Source organism: Pogoniulus pusillus, chromosome 35, assembly GCF_015220805.1.
Source record: "Pogoniulus pusillus isolate bPogPus1 chromosome 35, bPogPus1.pri, whole genome shotgun sequence".
Classification (NCBI taxonomy): Eukaryota; Metazoa; Chordata; class Aves; order Piciformes; family Lybiidae; genus Pogoniulus; species Pogoniulus pusillus.
This window is the reverse complement of record NC_087298.1, coordinates 7,665,970-7,686,774: the sequence shown is the minus strand read 5'-3', so window position 1 is coordinate 7,686,774 and position 20,805 is coordinate 7,665,970. Positions and strand designations below refer to the sequence as shown.

The 20,805-nt window shown below is 47.2% G+C and overlaps 1 protein-coding gene across 14 annotated transcripts in view; it reads left to right on the top strand.

Annotated features, from left to right (window-relative positions):
• MVB12B (multivesicular body subunit 12B) overlaps positions 1–20,805 on the top strand; it is a 61,209-nt gene that overhangs the window by 2,732 nt on the left and 37,672 nt on the right. For 10 of the 14 annotated variants that reach the window (XM_064171677.1, XM_064171683.1, XM_064171676.1 and 7 more), the window contains exons 2-6: positions 5,290–5,412; positions 11,432–11,539; positions 15,126–15,222; positions 18,206–18,335; positions 18,634–18,756. In XM_064171677.1, coding sequence (XP_064027747.1) covers positions 5,290–5,412; positions 11,432–11,539; positions 15,126–15,222; positions 18,206–18,335; positions 18,634–18,756 — 581 coding nt within the window. Of the gene's footprint in view, positions 1–4,131; positions 4,249–5,015; positions 5,145–5,289; positions 5,413–11,431; positions 11,540–15,125; positions 15,223–18,205; positions 18,336–18,633; positions 18,757–20,805 lie in introns of all 14 variants that reach the window. The other 4 variants (XM_064171679.1, XM_064171678.1, XM_064171680.1 and 1 more) reach the window with 2 other exon arrangements.

Here is a 20,805-nt window from a genome sequence, read left to right as displayed (position 1 = left end):
GAAATGAAACGCAACGTTCCAGTCTTTTAGTCATTATTTCTCTAACAAGGTAAATCTTAAGCTCAGGGGTTCCTCTAGCCCCCAGGGGCTTGTTCATCTGTGTGCCAAGATAGAAATAACTGAGGTGAATGTCACTGAAATTCTGCTGCCCTGGTGTAAGGCCATCTGTACATGGAAACCTATTTTGGTTTGAAATAGGATGCTCTTCACAAATGTGTGCCCATAGTTGGAAGTGCTGTGAAACAATACACGATCTCCATTTTACTCATTCCGTGACTTAAGTTCCTGTTTCCATCCAGTTCACTTGCAAATTGTAGAGATTTTGCAGCTGGTATGGGGCAGCTGTTTCGAGATGGCCTGGGTGCAGGGGTGGTTCCAGACATACCTTTGTTTGGGGAGAAACGTGAAACTGAGATTCTGCCTGCCTGTGACAGAGCCCTCCAGGGCCCTGACCCTGTGTCCTGCCGTGTTTTCTGCCTGGAACTACATCCTATTCCATGAACAGAAATAGAAAATTGGCTGGGGCTGCGTCCTGTTCCCGGACGTGGTGGGAGGACCATGTATATGGAGGAGTACATTAGTGTAACTTCTGAGCATCCCATGCTGTGCCAGCTGTACCTACCACCTTTTCACACTGATGGAGCCATAGCCCAGGCATGTGAGCACGGGCTTTAGCAGCCTGTCTGCTTTGGTTTGGTGGGGCTATTTCCTGCAGGGTGCAGGAACTCAGTGAGGTAGCTGGCAATTTTTTTCCGTTTTGCCTTAGCTCATCCTTTACTGCCTGTGGGAAGAGCAGGTCAATGTCAAAGTGCAGGCCTTGTGGTTGAAAGAAGAAACAATAAGACCATTCTTTCTCCATGTCCTTTGCTGTTTAACTTTGGAACTTGACCTGCTTTGGCAGCATGATGCTTCTGTAGCAAATACCTCATCGGACCTGATCAGATCATGCACCCACCAGCTCTTGAACTTGTCTAACTTGTTGAAGAGGAAGTCTGAAAGACAGAAAAACTCTACAAACCTAAAGTAATACATTTGTTTCCTAAATTGTGTTCCTTTAGTGTATGTGATCAGTCACCTCAGTGGAATACTTGGAATGGACAGTGAAGCCAGGAGAAAAGTATGTCTAGGATAAGCTAATAAGAGCGAAGATGAACTAGCAAGAAAATGGGTAAGAGGAAGTAAAAAGGACATAACAGACAACCTTGGCAGTGCTAGGAGAAGGGGAGGTGTATGTGGCTGTGGGCATGGGCTGCCCAACAGACCCATCCAGGGTGATGAGCTACCCTTGTCTTGTTGTCTCTGCAGGGTGCAGGGCTTAGGATATTGAGGCAGCTGCCTTGAGCTGCACTACTAGGGTGGCATGGGCCCCATGGTATCTCCTGGGTAGCAGAGCCTGTGTGCTTGTTGGAAGTTGGTATTTCACATCAGGAGGATGCAGAGCAGAGCACCAGTGAGCACGGTGTGCTGATGAATCAAACAGACCATATCTGGACTGTACATGTGGGGCTTTTAGGTGAAAGATCACTGCTTGCTGTCCTCACCTGCCTAGCTCTCCTCTGTCACCTGTACCCGGTTTACCCTATGTGCTGGCAGCCTCTGGAGTCATGGGTGGCAGGACAGAATGCCCCATGCTCCATTTTGCATCAAAGGCCATCATACTCCAGGCAGGCTGTTGAATGAAGTCAGAGGGAATAAGGCTGTAGCAGAGAGTGTCAGAGCCCTTGAAGGTCTTTCTTGCAGTCTGTCATCAAGACTCCAGGGCCCCTGTGCCTTCTGCCCTGTGGTATGGCCTGTTTGAGAGAGCAGAAAGCATTCAGGATAAAGCCAGCAGCTGTGTGTCACCCACAAGTCTGTTCTGTGCATCTTGTCCAGTGACTATGCTGCCTCTCTCTGCTTCATGCTGCCTGGGTCTGGTGCCAGTAGGATGCATGGTGACTTTTTCTGATAGACACACATCCTTTCCCTCCCTGGCTTTCTCCAAGTGACTCCACCTCGTTTTGAAGCTGCTTCCTGCTGCAGGGCTTGCATCCGGCTTCTCTCCATTGCAGGGACATGCCGAGGGCTGGATGTGGCCCTGCAGTTGGGAACGACCTCCAGGGAGCACGTTCCCAACTAATGGGAAAAATGTTCTTCTAATTGTTTGGGGCTGTTCCCAGAATAACCCTGCAGCAGGCTGTGTGATGTAGGCCCTTCAGCAGAGCTCAGCTAGCACGGGATGGTGAAAGGCCATCTCCTGGTCAGCTGGTTTGAGTTCTCAGCCACCATAACGTTAGACGGGCATATAGGTCAAACTTGTGTTGTTTAAAGAGAACTTCATTAAAATAACAAGCTGTCTAACAGGAGTATTTATAGAATCTTGCTCCTTAATTTAATCAGTTCTTTCACTGTTTGCTTTTTATTTCGAAGTTCAAAGGTGTGATAGAAAAGAAACCAAACTTCGCAGACACCCTGGGGGAGAAGCGCGATGTAACTAATCGTCTGTGTGATTGCCCAGCCAGAGACTCCCCTCTGACCTGTGCAGAGTTCACAAAAACATTTATCTGAGTGTGCAAATCAGTTGCTGCTGCTCCATATCTGTTCCAGATGCATCCTCAATGCTGCCTGCACAGCAGGAAGATGCCTTGAGTTGGCCTTGCTGTGCCATGGTGGCTAGACAAGGGTGCTGATGCATATGAGCAGGGCTGCTGCTGCCCTGTGGCTACACAGCAGAATGCACCGTGCTGCCCAGAGACTCTGAGGTTCGTTTTTTGGTGCAGAAAAAGCTGCCAGATTTGCCCTGCTTGCCTAGCAGTAGTGGGTGCAGGTTGCTCAGCTCAGCCTTTGCTATAATGGTGCTGCTCTGGGCCCTGCTGTGGTGATGCTACGCATCTCACCCGGTAGCTTCAGTCTCCTGCCCTCTCGAGGTGGAAAGCCCTGTTCTTTGTGCCTCATAGAGGGGCTTTGTGCAAGCCAGCACAAAGTGAAGATTGATGCCATTTCTCCTCCCACTGCTGCAGGACCACAAAAGGCTCTGACAAAAGTGCCCTTCTTTCTCCTGCTGAGGACAGAGTGCTGCTAGGCTTGGGGCTCTGCCCAGCAACACCCACTCTGCCTCCTGTGGTGGTAGTGGCAACCCCTGAGGCCCTGTTCTTGGCCTCTTCCAAGCCAGCTCTGCTGCTGCTCAGGTTCCTGCCAGGGTAGCTGAATCTCCCTGCAGCAGGCCCCAGTGTGGTGAGCAGGAGCCTGGGCAGCATTCAGCAGCAGATCCCAATCCCCACCACCACTGCCATGGAGGAGGAGGGAGTACCAGGGCCCCCCATGCCTGTTCGGACTCTCCCAGGGCCAGAGAGGGGGCACAGCCCCTCTGCTTCTTTAAGGTGAGGTGTGGGTGCCATCCCAGCCACCCCTGCTCCCCTCCCTCTGCTGAGCGAGCTGGCGCTTCGTCGGGGCAGGTTTGGTGGGAGCTGGGTGGATCTGTTTCCCTGCGGTGCAGGCACAGCCATGCTGGAACCTGCCATGCGGTGTTCTTGGTATGCTGGGGGATATCGTCACCTACCTGGGTTTCAGTTCAAAATGGCCTAAGAGAAGCTGCTATCAGCATTCATTATCTCCCAGCTCCTCCCAGTGTGTAATAAGAAGTCATCACGTTATTGAGAGTGACTTGGAAACGGGTCAGAGAATGTGCATCTATCTGAGAGCCAGATTGGGAGTTCTTTGTTAAATTCATGTTGCTTGCTTGGCACTGCACGTTTTAAGCAGTGACTTCTGGATTATTTGCAAAGCATCTGGATGAGCTGAGTTGTTGGAGAGTTGCAGGCAGTGGTGCAAGTTTGCTTGGGCTGTACCAGGTGCCGCCAGTGTTCTGTGGTAGTGTCCTCTGTTCCTTGTCCATGCTAAAGACAAGGTTCATCGTGACGGGGAGAGTGAGTCCCTGCACTTCAGGGTGCGCTTCTACTCGTGTCTCAGTGGCGTAAACTGCATCCAGAGGAAAGTGGGTCTGCTTTGCTCTGAGCATGCTGGTGCTGAAGCAGAGTTCTCTCCTGGGTTTGGCTCATTAGCAGTGTTGTCACCATTACTGGTCACTAGCTTCTGTTCTTTTGGACTCATCAAGGTAGACTGGCTGCTCGTGTGACATTATTATTATTTACATAGGGCCCAGACTTGCTCTTCTTTATTGCCTGAAGCACGATGTTTGTTCAGACTGGGCATTGTGAAGTGTAAACCAGGTCCCACTGGCACCAGCACTCACCTCTGCCTTTGCTAGAAGCAGTAAGTAACCAGCCATCTATGTGGCATAGAAATGCTGGGGTTTAATTACTCTGAGGAGGGTACTGAATTAGGTAGCTCTGGTTCACAGCTTATCTGGCTGCACAGCAGTGATGCTTGTTTACACAAAGCACTGCCCTTTTATCTCGGGGTGCGTGGGGGGCGCTTTCCTGGGGCATTCCTACCTGAAAGCTGGAGAATACTTGCCCTAACTGGCTGCCTCTGCAGGAGCCCACATGCTGAAGCAGTAGCACCTTTCCTCATCCTCCTCCTCAGGGAGTTGCTTCAGCAGCTCTCTTGTCTTCTCCTCCTGCTTCCTGCAACAGCATCTCTCCAAAATTGGTTGGTCTTACCTGCTTCTATCCCCTTTGCATATCTCCCTCCCTTGACGTCTCCTTTCTGCTGGAAGATGCTCAGGCCTCTTCAGGGCCTCTGCTTTGCATCAGACCATCCTGTGCTGCTTCGTCTGTGTTCCCCTGGTGTTGAGGCTCTTGCAGCAAGTGCAGTTTTGCGTAGAGCGCCAGATACATCTGTGCTGCTACATGAAAATAGTCTGGTTCAGGAGGGTGTAATTGGGACTAAAGGCTCATGGAGGAACTCCCAGCATGTCTAACACCCGCGGTAGATGGGGAACCTCCTAATGGAGCTGTTTGGAGCAGATTTCTTGCCACTTAAAATGGCAGAGCTGCTTCAACTAGACTGACTCAGGTGAAATTTGCCCTCTGTTTGGGGGGAGAGGGAATGATCTGAGGTATTTCCGTTGGTTTTAGATGCAGACCAACCCATGCTAAGGATCTAGAAGCAAAAAAATCTTGGAAGAGGCTGCTGGCACAAATTTCAAACCTATTGGGCGTTGCACAAATGTACCTTCTTATCAAAAGCAAATGAAAGTGCAGAAGGTGTGTCTGGCCTAATCCTGTGTTTAACTTGGCAGTCTGTGGTGTGTCAGCACAGGCTCTGTGGCATGCATGCAGGCGCTTGGTGCTCTCTGTCTTCACTGGCTATGCTGCTGAGCAGCCCTTTAATTCTGCTCCTTTCTTTCAGGATCAGTCCATAATGCCTGAGGTGCGAGACCTTTCTGATGCCTTGCCTGACTTGCCGATGGATCCCATCACGGGTGTTGGTGTGGTTGCATCCCGGAACCGAGCGCCGACAGGTTATGATGTAGTAAGTAGAGCTGTTTCAGCTCGTGTTGCCAATGCTTTGGTTCTGCACTAATGAGGCTTACTTTGCTGGGAACAGCATCTCTTCCAGAGAGGGCTTGCTTTCAGAGCTGTGCTTTGAGAAGTAATTGGCTATCCAGCTGCCCACCTCTCAGCCCACAGCACATAGTGCTTTCCCTCAGTGGAGGTTTGTGGGTGCAGTCACGCTGCTTCATCTGTGCCACTCCAGAGGATCATAATTACCTGGAGGAAGGATTTTCAGGAACAGCTGGCCACTGTGGCATGCAAATTTAATATTCCTAGTAACATTCATCCTGAAGGAGTCCTAAGTACTGCACAAATTATATCTCTGAATAAATGGATCCCACATCAGCTGTTTAATCCCACATATCACCACTGCACAATGATGATGAGAAGCTCTAGAGTGGGAAGCAAAGAGTTTCACGTTCAGCTGAAATTGCAAGGATGATTTGATGGACAGAATGCAAACCTGTAAACTAAGCTTTGACATGCGTCTGGGCAGCAGGAAAAGGCAGCTGGATACAGCAGAGATAAATGTGTGAATGGATAAAGGGAGGTCACTGTTTAACAGCTGCTTGTTCCGTAGGTGTTACTTGCTCTGTAGCCAACAGTGTGTTTTTTCTCCCCATAGATTAGTGTCCCAAACAGAGAAATACCATAAAGCAGTGACCTTGCAGAGCTCTATATGGAAAGGTTTGGCCTATAGTCCATCTGCTCACCTTTCTATGTATCCTGCTCCAACTGTGCTACGTCACACCTTGAGTTTCCAGAGTCACACAGCTTGTATAGTCAGGAGTAGAAACCGGTTGACTTGAGGCTTTGCTCCCACTTTTTCAGTTCTGGATCATTGTGTACTCTGTTCAGTAAGAGAAGGAAGAAAATGGATCAGACTGAAGTAAGGACACAAGGGAGGGCATTGTGAAAAGCCTCCTTAAAGACCTGGAAGGTTTTTGCATTTACTGCATTTTTCTGACTGCTGATTACCTGTGTGAGCCAGGCTGTGTAATTAGCTACTTGCCCTGATAAAGGAGCACGGGACAATGTGAGAGTTGTGATAACAGAATTGCATTCTGCTTAAATGACTGGGCAGAGAGCGCGCTCACCCCAGATAGCCTGGCTGCGCTTTAATAGGGAGCTTCAGCACTAGCACAGTTTAAAATAAACAAGATAAAAGAGTCTTCCTGTGGCTTAATCCAATTACAGTGGTGGTGTAATCATGCTGGTGAATGTGGGTCGCTCTCTCCTAGGGGGCTGAGAGGAGGCTGCCTTGCCTCTGATTCTTCTGCCCTCCTCTCTGTTTACAAGGAGCTCTGCTCTGACTCTGGGGCCAGCAGTCCCTGCTGCTGGCCCTGGGGATCTGTCTGCAGTTGTCTTAGCCTAATCATGGCCTCCACACACTCCTTTAGCTTCACCTATGGCAGATCAGTCCAGAGCTGTGCCTGGATTCTGTGTGCTGCAGTTGAGGGTCTGTTTAACCACACAGAACCAGCTGTGTTGGGGCCATGTTGGGTGCCACCCTGGTGTGACAGGATGTCCTGGTGCCCAGGTGTGCAGGACAGTGTCACGCAGGGCTGTGCTTCCTTTTCCTCGATGTCTGGGAAGGTGGCTCCTCTGCGTGAGCTGGGGCATTGGAGTAGTGTGTGCTATGTGAGCTTGCCACCTTCTCTTGACCTCTTTGGAACCCAGTCAGTCCTATCTGGAGACATGAAGCTGAGTATGCAGAAGGGCACTTCTCAGTGTGAGACCTGGGCAACATGCAGACTTGGACAGTTTCAGGTTCTGTGCTTCTCCAACTAATCAGTTTCCCTAAGGAGACACTAATTGTTGCTTCAGGGTGTTATGAGGGCAGTTCTGGTACCTCTGTCCCAGGAGTGTGCTTCCTAAGACCCTGATAGTGAGAGCTTCAGACAGCATTCTGAGATAGAAAGCCATGCACATCTTTTGGGAAGTGTTAACACCGGTTTTACTTAGGATGTTGTTTTGGTCCTCTTAGGGATCTGTTATGGAGGCAGGGAATTAATGTGGCCGAGTCAGGAATATAGATAAAAATAGAACTATTTTATTTTCCTGAAACCTGTCCCCAAACTATATACAGAAATTAATTTAGTTTTAATTAGCAGATTCGGTTTGATTGAGAAGATCTGATAAGGACACCATAGATAAATTTGACTATTTTAGAAGTCAGGAGATGGAAAAGGCTAAGCTACTAAACATAGAAGTCCCCACTATTAATCAAGCTGAGCTGAAAGCTCACTCACAGGTGAGTTAGGCTGTCAGAGAGGGCGGTCCAGGTGCTTGTCCGCTCTCTCTCTTTCAAAAGACATCCGAGGTTCCCTAGGCCTATTGAGCTTGCACAAAGGCTGCTTATGGTGGGAGCCATCCAAAGCAGGGACGGTCCTGTCCCTCAGGAGCTTGTCCTTTGGAGCACCAGGGGACTCCTTCTGCAGGAGCTATCCAGGCGGGGGAGAACTCTAAGGTGGGAAGTACCCCAATATTTATACCCTTGCTAGACAAAGAGTTGAGTTACCACTTCCTAGGCACGAAGACCACAGCCAGTCCCCAGCCCAACTGCAGTGCAGGCATCTGCACGGGGCACCCCTCATGCCAGAAGGGCCCTTTGCTCCCCACTTCACACCTGCAGGGCAGGAGGGGAAACGGGTTTTTCCACCTTTCCTCTCCCATTCAAACCACGGAGGGAGAGGAGTTTTGGGGTATACAGGACTCCAGGACAGGATCTAATTGCTTTGTCTTGTGTTGCAGCACCCTATAGTGTTCAGTTCCACCGGGGGACACAGAGCTGTGTGGGAAGATATTTCCTCTTGGTGATGATTTTGACATTGTGTGATTTCACTGATGGCTTTGGGGGTTGTGATAGTCAAGCACTTAGTTCTGTCTTTCAAAGACAGCTGTGTTATAGGTGTTATCCAGTTACCCTTTCATTCCTGTCCTTTCTCCAGTAAACAGCCATTGTCATACTCTTTTCCTTCCTTTCTGTTTTGCTCCTCTTTAAAGCAAGCAAAGGCATGGGTGCTTTCATCTCAGGGGTAAATGGAATGCCAAGAGGATGTACATTTCCCAGAGTTTGGTGTGGCCTGGCTGGAGAGTGTCAGAGTCAGGGGAGTGTTGGTGAATGGCTCAGAGCTCTTTTTCCCTCAGCAGTTTTTTAATTATTCAGAGATCTCCATTGTCTTTGTTTCTGTTTAAAAAATGGCAACTGATGCTCATAATGACTCCCAGGTCTCTTAACAACTGAAGAACCAAGGACTTGATTTTGAGAAAATGTAAAGTGTGTCTGAACTTAGGTTCCTGAAAATCTGCCCAAACTGGCAAGACCAAGCATGTGGGTGGGGAGGAAAGGTAGGAGAGGTGGGAGGCAGAGAGCCTGGGATACAAGGTGTGGTTCCTGTACAGTTGTGTTCCTTGCTTTGAGCTGAATGTCACCCCTACAATGGGGTTGGCTCTGGGGCAAGAGCCTGAGCATGCTGCTCCCCCAGGGCCATGCTGGAGCAGGAACAGCCACACACACACCAGTAGGGCAGCCCCATGTGTAGGACAGGTGGTTTAGTAGCCCTATTTGCCAAAGGCTTGTCCTGTAGTAGCAGGAATCCTCTACTTATGGCTGAGCATCAGGTAGATCACCCCGCACTTGAAGAGGTGGCCTGAGGGGAACACCTGATTTACTGGTGACATTCCATGAAGTCTGTCTGTAGTACATGCTTGAAGATAGCTTTTCCTCAGCTCTGTGAGAAGGCCCATTCCTTGTGCCTAGGCCGCTGGGTGCCCAGTACTGTGTTGTCCATCCCACATGTTCCTCTCCTCTTAACTGAGCAAGAAGCTTGGTGAGCTGGGTCTGTACAGTGTCCATCCTGTGGAACAGGTCTGCTCCAGTCTCTTCAGATTGGCTCCCTCCCTTGTTACCCCATCATGAAGCAGTGCTCCTCAGGCACATCTCTGCTTCAAGAGGTGATGGGGATCCTCCTTGCCTGCAGGAGCCCAGGAGGTGATGTAAGAAGTTTCCTGTTTATGTTGCTCTGTTTTCTTTCCCCATGAGTTTTTTGACAAGTTAATGCTTGCTTGCATTCTCCAACAGGATGATGTGAAGACAGAGTGCTCAGGGTTAATTGCTGAGGATGTCACCTGCCACTGTTGCATTTTGGCAGGAGCAGAAATGGTTTTGCTGACATTTCCATGGGGCTGTGGAGCCTGTATGCTCATCTGCTTTTTCCTCTGCTGCTGGCATCCTCCTGCAAGGCATGATGCAGGTGGCATGGTGCAGTCTGCCTAGTTCTGCCAGGTTGGGCAGCACCCAACAATTCAGTGGGTAAGGTAGAATCAGAGCTGTAGCACCTCTGCTGCAGACTGAGTCTGTGACTGCCTGTTGAGTATTGAACATCTTTAATGTGGAAACAAAGAAAACAAAATTTTCTAACAAAAACTGAAACAGAAAACTTGAACTATATTAATTAGAGTGATTATTTGTAGTCCCTCAAACTATTTCTAACAAGGGCTGGAATTCAAACTAAATGTCCCTTTTCTAAGCAGTCTGTTTCCTGAATATCTCTTCACCAGGACTCTACCCACAGGACAGAGATTTTATATATTCTTAAATTATCAGTTTAAGAAAGAGTTCAATTCAAGGAGTAATAAAGAAACACACAATGTCTCCAAAATCATATTTTACAGTCCTCATATTTCAAATGAGGCATTTTTCTTGGCAGAAGCCCGACCACAAGCTGTGTGTCACACAGGGTCTTGAGCTGAGCAGAGGTTTGTGGACAGAGGCTGCTGGAATGCAGAGAGGAGCCCAGGCACTTTGCTCCCTTTGATCAGACACTTTTCGTTCCTGCACTTCGGATAGTCAAAGGGTCTTGTCAGCACACATCTCTGGCTTCCTGCACCCTGCGCGGAGTCTGTGCTTGACGAAACACGGGATCAAGCAGTAGCAATGAACGTCAGCTCTTTGGTATCAGGCTGCTCTGGAGCCATGGGCTTGCTCGAGTCTGTAAGATTAAATGTGGAAGAGTCACAGTGGAGGTGTTTGTCCCATCTGAGAGGCATTAGGTAGAAGGTCAGCTGTGCTGCTGCATAGCTTTAGAGCATGCAAGTCTCCTGTTGAGAGCCGTTAATCAGGTATTAGTCTGGTGGGGTTGGCTTATTTCTGCTGCCTTTCTCTTTGCATTTGCGTGGTTTCCCTCTCTTAGTTAGCAACAAACCTTTTGGGGCAGAGGCTCTTACCAGCTTGCACGGTGCAGGACAAGTGCTCAGCTGGTGATAGAGCAGAGCCTTTTCCCTGGGTGTGGTGCTGCCTTATGCCTGCTCCTTGAATCAGCTCAAAGTTGAGAGGAATCTTCTTGCCTTTCTCTTCCTGCATGTGATTCTGCCCTTTTGATAGGGGACTTGGGGTCTTCCTCCTTTGCCTTCCCCTCAGTTCATACCACTGATTCTACTGGATGGAGGGTTGTGTTGGTGAAGGACGTTGGCTGGGTGTGTCCTCACATAGCACTGCTGCTGAAGTCCACGAGTGACCAGGACTTTCCCCAGCTGCTCCAAGCATCTTTTCACCCCAGGAGCCAGAATTCTGTGGTGTCTTTTCTATGAAAATCATCCTGACTTGGGCAGTTTCTGTGCTTTGTCTACACAGACCCCTCCTCACAGCTTGCCCCAATGTGCCCTTGCATGTAGGGTGGTAATGAGAGCCTCAATGTGCTGACTTTTCCAAACTATTGTTTGGAAACTGTAACCAAAGTTGCTGTTTCCTCATTAGAATAGCTTTTGTCAGAGCATCTTTAATCAATGGTCTCCCAAGAGACAGCATTTTTAGAACTTCTTTTTATACCTCCTCTTGGAAGTTCTTTGCACTGCACCTCGTGAAGGAACTAATGAGATGCTGTGAGAGTTCGGGCTACCGTTAATTAGAAGAGGTCTGCAGAAGAAGTACTGCACATATATTAACTTTATCTGAGCTCGCATGTCTCCTCTCTCCCTCTGTCTCTCCTTTCCAGGTTGCACAAACAGCAGATGGCTTGGATGCTGACCTCTGGAAAGATGGCTTATTTAAATCCAAGGTCACACGATACCTGTGCTTCACAAGATCGTTTTCAAAAGAAAATGTAAGTCCATTTGCTGTGTGTCTGCATGATTTGCATCTGTACCTGGTGTGCTCTTACCTATAACATGATTCATTTTATGGAGCCAATTATAATTCAAGCAAGCATTTCACTGAGTTTGGGTGAGTCAGGAGGCAAACAGCAATGGCTAGATATTTGCATTTTGCCTGTGTTCCTTGTGGAAAGAAATTGTTGGCAAAATCTGCAATAAAAGCAGCAGAAAAGAGAGTGTTTGCATTTCAGCAACCACCTCACACCAGCATTGCCTGCTGCAGCAGTGGTGCTGCATGCATGTGATGAATTTCTAGCTGTAGTTATGTAGAGAAGGAAATATGCAGGTAGTGTTGATGAGGGAAGTGTTAGTTTCTGAAATCATGGGCATGAGAGATGTTTTTTTCACAGGATTAGCTTTTCTTTCTTTGTTTGTGCTGCTGATTCCTGAACGTTTGCCCACGTTGCGCGTGTGCTACCCTATACTTGTCATCTTCTAGTATGGCTATTAAGCATAAGTTAATTTCTGGTGAGTGGCAGTTTTCTGCCCACGTCTCCTGTGAAGGGGTGGAGACTGTGTGCAGCAAGAGCCTGATTCCTTCTACTGTGTTTTTTATTGAGGCTAATATGAAAACTTCCTCTTTTCTTGAGTAACTGTTTAATTCTACAATGAATGCACTCCATCTAGTGGGTAATCCTGCTTTTTGTCATGTTTGGGATATTCACAGCAACTCACTTTCAGGGTATGGTGATACCATTTTGTGCTTTCACCAGCAACAGGAACAGAAAAGCGACTGTGATTTCAAAGGCTGATCACAGGAAAATCAGGAGCTGCCAATTTCCAGTATTTGGCCTTTATTTCATCCACTTCCCTGCCTGCCTCTAGATTAAAATAAAGCTCCAGAGCTATGGGAAATACCACTTTCTGGAGTGAATGGACAATAATTCTGCTTTTCATCCTGAAGTACCTGCAGTAGCAGGAATAATAGGCCCAGAATAGGCAGGAAGGATACTAAACAAAGATCTGTGATGATTTAAGTATTAATTTTATCTGTGGCTACCTTAAATGCGAGGCTGTCAGAAATAATTCCAGGATAGTAGCAACTGCTGGCAACCAGAGACAGTGTAAATACCCTCAGTTGGTGCCTGTTGGGCTTTTGGCATGGATCTTCTGCTCAGTGCAGTTTGGGAATATATTCCTCATATTGATGAGGAGTGAACTAAAGGGAGTGTGAGGGGAGGATGCTGATCTCATCTGCACAGCAGGCTGGCGTGTGAGGTGTGGGGCATGTCACTGTGTCATAGTATCTCAAGCCCTGCCTCAGTGGGCTTGAGATACCAAAGTATCACAGCTAGACCTGTGACTGCTGCTGGCAGAGCTCTGGGCAGCAGCCTACAGGCAGTGACTTCCTGTGTTTGGACACTGGTGTGGACCAGTGCCTCTCTGGTTCACTGTGGACACCTGCAGTGCCTTCTCTTCTCCCAAGGTGGATTTTCCAAGGTTAGTGCGCAGCCTGCTTTGCCTGGCCAAGCAGGCTCCATCCTGAAGATACCCTTCCAGGGGGAACGTGCACTAATGCTTGTTGAGGCTGTGGGCTTTGTGTGTGTGAGGCAACCTTTTTGTAAGGCTGAGACCAGACCAGTAGGTGCTGGTGCCAGTCTGCCAGTCCCTGGAATGCAATTTGAGCTAATCAGTGCTCTTGGTCCTCTGGCTGCAGAGGCTGGAAACAGGCTGATAGGAGGAGAGGAGCAGACAAGGTGAAAAACAGCCTTCTCCTATGCAGGGAGCAGCACCCTTGTCCTCATTTAGCCCAACAAGAGCTTTTCCTTCCCTCTCAGTCCTTTTGAGCTGCATGAGGGTAAAATGTAATGTCTGACTGGGAACCACCAAGGGTCAAAATGCTGCGGTCCTCCCTGGAGGCAGTAACCTAGAGCTTGCATCCAGGAGGGAGAGCCTCACTGCTGTGCTTGAGGTTGGAAGTTATACCTCTTGGGGCTTTTTTAACAGAACTTTGGGACCTCTTTGTCCTGAAGAACATGTAGTTTGCAGAGTTAGTGCACCTCAGCTGCTTTATAACAGACAGTCTGTAGTGTCTCTGTCAGAACTGTCACTCTTAACAACTGACAAGATTTGGCAGATTAAGAGGACGTTGCTCCTATTTGAGTGTCATGGTGAGGAGGCCTCAGCTGGTGTATCTCACAAGTGGGAAGACTTTGTACCCATTTCTCCTGAGTATATGATGGAGCATTAGAGATGTTCCCCAGTGTTTCAGAGCTAGCAAGCTTACCTGAGGCTTCTCTCCTGTTTGCTGTTGATGGAGGAACTATCGTTGATTCAGTTGCAAGTTGCATGCTGATGTTTGAACACAGACAGTTTGGATAAATAAAACATGAAAGATGGATCAGCAGTGACCATTTGTTTACCATCTGCTGTGCCAGGACCATGTTAACAGATACATTCAGGCTTTGCAGCATCCAGCTGGCTCAGAGATGCCCTGGCCAAAGAGGGGACCAGAGGCACTCGGGGGCTGTCTGGCTTGGGCCACTCTGTGAGCAAAGAGCACTACTCTGTGTGTGGTGAGACATGACTGCAGGCCTGCTGGCCCTGCTGGTGAGGAGTTGGCCATAAAATGCAGAACCTCCGAAAAATGAACTCAGAGCTGATCTGCCTTTATTTCAGATACTGCAATTTTAAATATGTTTTGAAACATTTCAGTGTAATTATCAGAGAGTAGAAGTTGACCTGAAACACTCTGCCAAATAAGAACTAAAGGAATACTTGGCACCCAATACCAGTAAAACATGCTGACATGGTTTGATGGTTTAGGATGAAATGTTAATTGTTTTGTATTGCATTTCTGTTAATAAAGGCTGGGCAGTAACTGAAGTGTGGTTTTTCTTCCATACTGAATCCAGGTTACTGGCAGCAATGTTGGCTTTAACAAGAACTGCAAAGAAAATCTGATCTCTAAACAATTGTGGAGGCTGTCATTGTGAATTGTGTTTTGAGCTCTTCAAGCCTTGATTAATAGGATGAGGCATCAGTTCAGAATTCATATGGACTCCAAATGAAGTTCTCCATTCCAAATGGCCTGCTCTTCTGGAGACTGCCTGTGTTTGGAGCTAGAACCATGTCTATTCAGTCCTAATTAGCTAATGCATGTAATAACTTTGGCTGTGGCTACACAAACCATCTTCCTGTAAAGCTTTCCACTGCTACTGTCACAGAAATGTCACGTTGCTGTTGCAGATGTGTAGAGTCTGTGAGAACTAAAGTGACCTGCTTAGTGAGTGAGTTGGTGAAGCAAAACTTTGATTCTAAAAGGGAGGAATTTTGTTGTGCTTCTGAGGATCCAGAAGTGTGGCAGTGGATGAGGTTTAAGAATGCTGAAAGTTGTCCAATATCTCCTGGACGATTTAGTCATTAGGTAGTTCCTGCAGAGGGAACAGTTGCAGGTGTTGGCTTGGTACCTCCTTGATGTTTTTAAAGTTGGTGTGTCACATATAATGACAAGGAGTCTTGGGCTTCAGCAGGTGAGAAGCTGGACTTAATTTCATGACATTGTCATAGTAAACAGTTTCTTTTTTCTCTCCAAAGAGTCATTTAGGCAATGTCTTGGTTGATATGAAGCTCATTGATATCAAGGACACTCTACCGGTGGGCTTCATCCCCATCCAGGAGACCATTGATTCACGTAAGTTGGTGTCTGTGCTTCAACCCTGTTCCTTGGAAGCTGTTGCTCCACCTGTGCCTGCCTGTGCACTTGGGTGGTGGAGGGCTGTCTCCCAGGTGGAGGAATGCTCTTAGCACTGCTGCAGGGTTATGTGGGCATGTTGCAGGCAGCTCTGCACTGCAGTGGAACAGCCTGTGGCTTTCCTATACCCTTCAGGCTTTTGCATACTGCTGCCTGATTAGCACCTGCTGGAGCAGCACAGCTCTGGGGCAGGACAGAATAGTTCTTGTTTAGTTTGCATGGGTGCACTGGGCCTAATGAGAGCAGAGCTGCTGGACTTAGGTATGTTCATAAATGGATGCTGAAGGGAAGGGGATGTGCTTATGGGGCTGGGTCTCTTCATGATGACTTTACCCCTCCTGCTGTGAACAAAGAAAGGTCTTTGTCCTGGCAGGTAGTGCTGAGGGTAGTAGAGGTTGTGCTTGCTGAGAGAAGGCACAAGTATAATGCCCGGGGTTAACACCATCCTTATTTCTGCAAGGCAGGAGTGGCTTTGCTGCAACATTTATGCTGACAGTTTCCAAACAGTGCGTTCGGATCCCTGGAGACTGGTGGCAGCGCAGCTGGAGCCACGTCTGGTCACAGAACTGCGCTCTGCAGCAGGCACTGAGTGCTCTGGCTCTGCAGTGTGGAGGAGGCTGGGCATGAGCCCCGTGGGAGCTGGGTGTGGAAGGGCTGCAGGACACTATGTGCTGGTGTGAGTGCACAGCTGCTGTTGCAGAGTGGGACTGGTACCAGTGCTTATCAGTAATGAAACCCAGTCCAGTTATGAGTAGAGAGGAGGTACATGAGCCTGCTTTGCAGGGAATAATTTGTCAGGGTCTTGCAGCAGATGAGAGTGGTTTTTCAGTCACTGCTGACCTGGTTCTGATCTGAACACATAATGGAGAAGTGAGAAGTTCTGCAGCCTGTTTCCCATTATCCTGGTTCACCCCCTTTCCCTGAAGAAATTGTGGGCATATGTGGCATGGGCTGGAGGCATCAGCTTATTCTGCTCACCCTCTGGAGTGTTGGGCACCTTCTGTATGCTGCTGTATTTTTTGTGAAAGTCATGGTGAAAAGATAGAAGGGAACATCCAAAGTAAGTTAGAAAGCATTGGATTGTGACCTAGATGATCTTTAAACAGAGACAGTGTCTGTATTAATGAAGTGGTGCAAATCCCTGTCTCTGTTAGCATGACTGAACTCGTTTCGATTGACTGTTTATAATATGTTTACTTAAAATTAACACTGGTTAAGCATCTGTAATTGATGAATCCAGCTCCAAAACCTAGTTTGCTAGACTGCAAAGTCTAGCCAAGTGTGAAAGAGACAAAGACAAAAGCAAATAGTCAGCTTTGTATTCGACTGAAAGTTGAGTAAGAGGCAGAGTTCAGAGTTAAATTTGTGCATATTTGTGTTTCTGTGCTCCTCTCTAAGTGGCAGTTGACTTGCAGTAAATATATTAAACATTATACTCCAGACAAGGTTCTGAGAGCATTTTTAAATAGCCCTAAACCCTGGGCACCTAAAACCCGTTTTAGGAGTTTATTTCAAATGCCCTCATTTTCCAAAGTAGGAGAGGAGTAGACTTTGGGGATACAGGTATTTAACATCTCTAAAAAGCAGCACTGTCAGTGCAAAGCTGCATGCACAGATGCTGTGCTGTGACACACCTCGCTCTGCCTGTACATTTATTGGTGCTGGTGTGACAGCGAATTTCCGAAGCCAGGATGGATTGCCTTCTCCAAGGGGCGGATTACGAAACAAGAGAAGCCTATAGGGACAGGGCTGCTTGCCATCTGTTGAAGTGAGAGCATATTTTTAAGCTAGAGGATATTTATTCCTATTAAACTGACAGGGGTTTATTTTGCAGGCATTGGTTTGTAGTTTTGGGTGTTTCCAGATTTTCATTCACTGCCTGTACTTCAGATTTTCAGACTTCTCTCCTGTCTTTCAAGTGCCTGTATTTGCTAATGGAAACCTCACCTTGCTCACACTAAGGTTTTCATGGACTCTTTAGGGTGAGATAGAGCAATGGTTTCCAAGCATCATAAAGCTGTGCCTGTGTGCCAGTACCACCTGCTGTGGGGAGGCTGACCCAGAGCTGGTTGTGGGTTATATCTGTATGCAGGCATACACTGTGCATAGGGCTTATCTGTATAACAAATTCACATCTAATTCTGGTGGATTTGAGGTTTTCTTGATGGAGAACATGAAAACAAGTCAAACTGCTCTGTAATGCATAGCAGGAAAAGGCCACACTTCACATCCATCCACCTCTGAACACAGGTCAGTGCAGCACAGTTGCCCCATTAGGAGCTTTGCTGTGTAAGTCAGATTCATCCCTACAAAGATACTGTGGTGAATGTAGTGGTAGTATCATTTCAGCACTTGCTGACCAAGTCAGGAGGGGTCATTAGCACTTGGGATGCATGAGTTTGGGGTGGAGAGCTAGTCTGTCTGGCAGTCTTTCTGCCTGCGTCTCTCTTTGTTCAGCAGAATAAACTGCCAGATTGTGTCACCAGCTTCCAGGTATGTTGCTAGAGGCAGTGCTTGTGGGAGGAACATTTAGATACAACTGTCCGGGCTAGTAAGGCAAACATTACCTTGGAAAGAGAAGGAGAATGTGAGAAGTACGTGGAAGTCGAGAAAACCCCTGCTATATGTGCCATGGTGCAGTATTCTGGCATACTGATGTCTTATCCTCTCTGCAGAGGGTAGTAAGGAGTATTGGTTTATCACAGTGCCTAATAACAAATCTCACACCTTCTACAGAGAGCTCCTGATAGAACATTTCTCCAGTCACTGAGTGGCACTGCACTGTCTGGTTTGCTGACATATATCTGTTTTTTGGCTCCAGTTCCTGCTGTAATTATCTGCCTAATATCTGGCAAGACAATAAATAACATTTATACCCTAATCTTGCATAAAAATGACCCTGTGTCCTGGATTGTTTCTACAGAAGAAGTAGCTTTCAGAAAGAAGAGGCTGTGCATTAAATTCATCCCGCGGGATTCTACAGAGGCAGCAATCTGTGACATCCGAATCATGGGTCGATCTAAACAAGCCCCTCCTCAGTACACATTCATAGGGTAAGTACCCCTCCCTCCAGAAGCTGTTGGCATAAATTCATTTGTACTGAGGTTAAGCACCCTGTTTTCCTGTAATTAAGCAGTTCGTGAGAGCTGAAGCTTGTCACTGGAAAAGTCTACATAGGTGCAAGTGTTGCTGACTTTGATGTAGGAGTTAACTAACCCCACTCTTTTTTTTTTTTCTAATTAGACTGGCTCTTTCTAACCAAGGTGTTTGTGAAACACATCAGTGCTTGACACTCATGCACGTGTGCAGCATTTGCTTGTAGCATTAACATCTTTTGTGTTGCTTACACAGGGAGCTGAACAACATGGGCATCTGGTATAGGATGGGCAGAGTCCCCCGCAACCATGAGTCGTCACAGCCTGCAAGTCCTCCCTCCCAAGCACCAACTTCAACACCAGCTCCTAACCTGCCGAGGTAAGTTTTGTGCTTTCCAGCCCCTTCTGCTTAATGCTGAGTAATGTGTTACTAACCTTGCCTGATGGAATCAAGACTAAGGTATCACACTGGGGTGAATGATTATGTGGTGTGATTTGACAATGAAGGGAATGTGTTGTTCTTTCAAGTGTTTGCCTACTGGAAGTTCCTTTGGCTGTTGTTGTGTAAAGACATACAAGGTAAAGATATCAGAAAGCAGCAAACTGCATTTTTTTCTTTGCTTTAAACTGAGATGTAGTTTCCCCACAAGTGTGTGGATCACCTCAGAAGGTGGGCCAGAACTGTAACCAAGGTGATTTCTCTTCTTGATCAAAGGGAGAGAGAAGTGTTCATATAGATCTTAATGTGTAGGGAGTCAAGTTCTGTTCTTTATCCAGAGGCAGTGCACTCATGGTTTGAAGTACTGCCCTGTTTTTCTTTTCTTGGACTTGACTGCTGTGCTGCAGTTATACCCCTGACACTGAGTGTGCAGAGCAGGCCGCTCATTTTGCAGTGACTTGACAGAAGCAGCGCTCCTGAGCCAATGCTGCCACAGAGTCTGTCCAGGTTGGTTTTTTCCTGTGTTATAGACAATATTTATGTGTGTGTCTAAATGTGTGCTCCTGTGTCTGCACTCACATAAACAGTAGTCCTGGTATTAACAGCTTACTGCATTTCTGTGGACAAAACTGAAGGTGTTAAGCAGCAGACCAACCCAGACAGTGACTGAACCGAGCACCTTATGCTACTGCCGCTTGCTACGGAAGCACAGCATCCAGTGTGAGATGGGCTCCTACTGATGGGGCACATTGGCTGAGCTCTGGGCCAGGCTCTAGCTAGGGGAAGCATGTTCAATACTTGTCCCTTTGGAGTTTTGCTTAATTAATGGAACACATCTCTTTGCACTAGGCACTTGGTGTACTGCAGATACATTTACAGTATTACAATAACTGTTGAGAGCTTGAATTTCAAAGGAGAGAGCAGAGGGGAATTTCAGGGAGATCAGTTTGTATGCAAGGTTGTTGTATCATATGGGTGGAAAATACTCTTGTCCTTTAGAGTCTTACTTTACAGGTCACATCAGAGGGTGATGCTTTTAAACTACTGTAAACTCTTTCTGAGAAAGATGTTGTGCATCTTTTTAAGGCAGGTGTGTACATTCAAGCCTTCATCCATGACCTAGACTTAAATCTACTGTCTTGAAGTGGCTCTTTGAGCTCTCCAAAGCATTTGGACATTTCTTTCCCTGAGCACTTTGCAGGGTTGCCTGCCACGACGTGGCACACTGCTTGCTGCTCTGTGCTGTCAGGTGTGCTACAGGCAGAGATGCTGTCTTGCTTCTCAAACAGAGATGGAGGCAAAAGAGATGAAAAGCCAGCAGTCTTCTTGAGATTTCAGCCTTTCCCACTGGGAGCTGGTATGTTGTTTTGAAGCTCCACTGGACATAAGCTACATGCTAGCACAGGCCATGCAAGATCAGAGAAAAAGATGTCTTGATTTTAGAGCACGGATCTTCATTTTCTGTCTGCAAGAAATTCCTGCCTGGGCAGATCTCCACAATAAAGAGAAAAAATTATCATAGCAAGAGAATGTCAATGACTGCCCTTAATAACTAAGTGTGGAAGGGTCACTTTATGGCTGAGCAGGGAAGGCTGCAGAGCAGCATCAGAGCTATTGGGAGCGGGGCCAAAATTAGAGCTCTGAGCATCAGTGACATTCTGAAAAAGAAGTGTTTACAAGGCTTATATATTTTATAACCTCTTGTTGTACAGTTTATGGTTTACAATGGCTGCAAGGAAATTGGATCAGTTTTGTTTTACTTGCCAAATAAAGCAAATGTCAAAATAGTCAATATAAAATGTATTCTAATTTGGCTGAGTTAAAACAGCCAGTATGCAGTAGAATAATTGAATGTTACATTAATGCCTCCTAGTAAAAACCACCTGTCTGTAGCCAGCTCCACACTCATGCCCTATGTGTGATTTACAGGTAACTTTTACACCACCAGCCTGATCATTCAGAGCATCTTTCATGTCTGTTTTCTTTTTT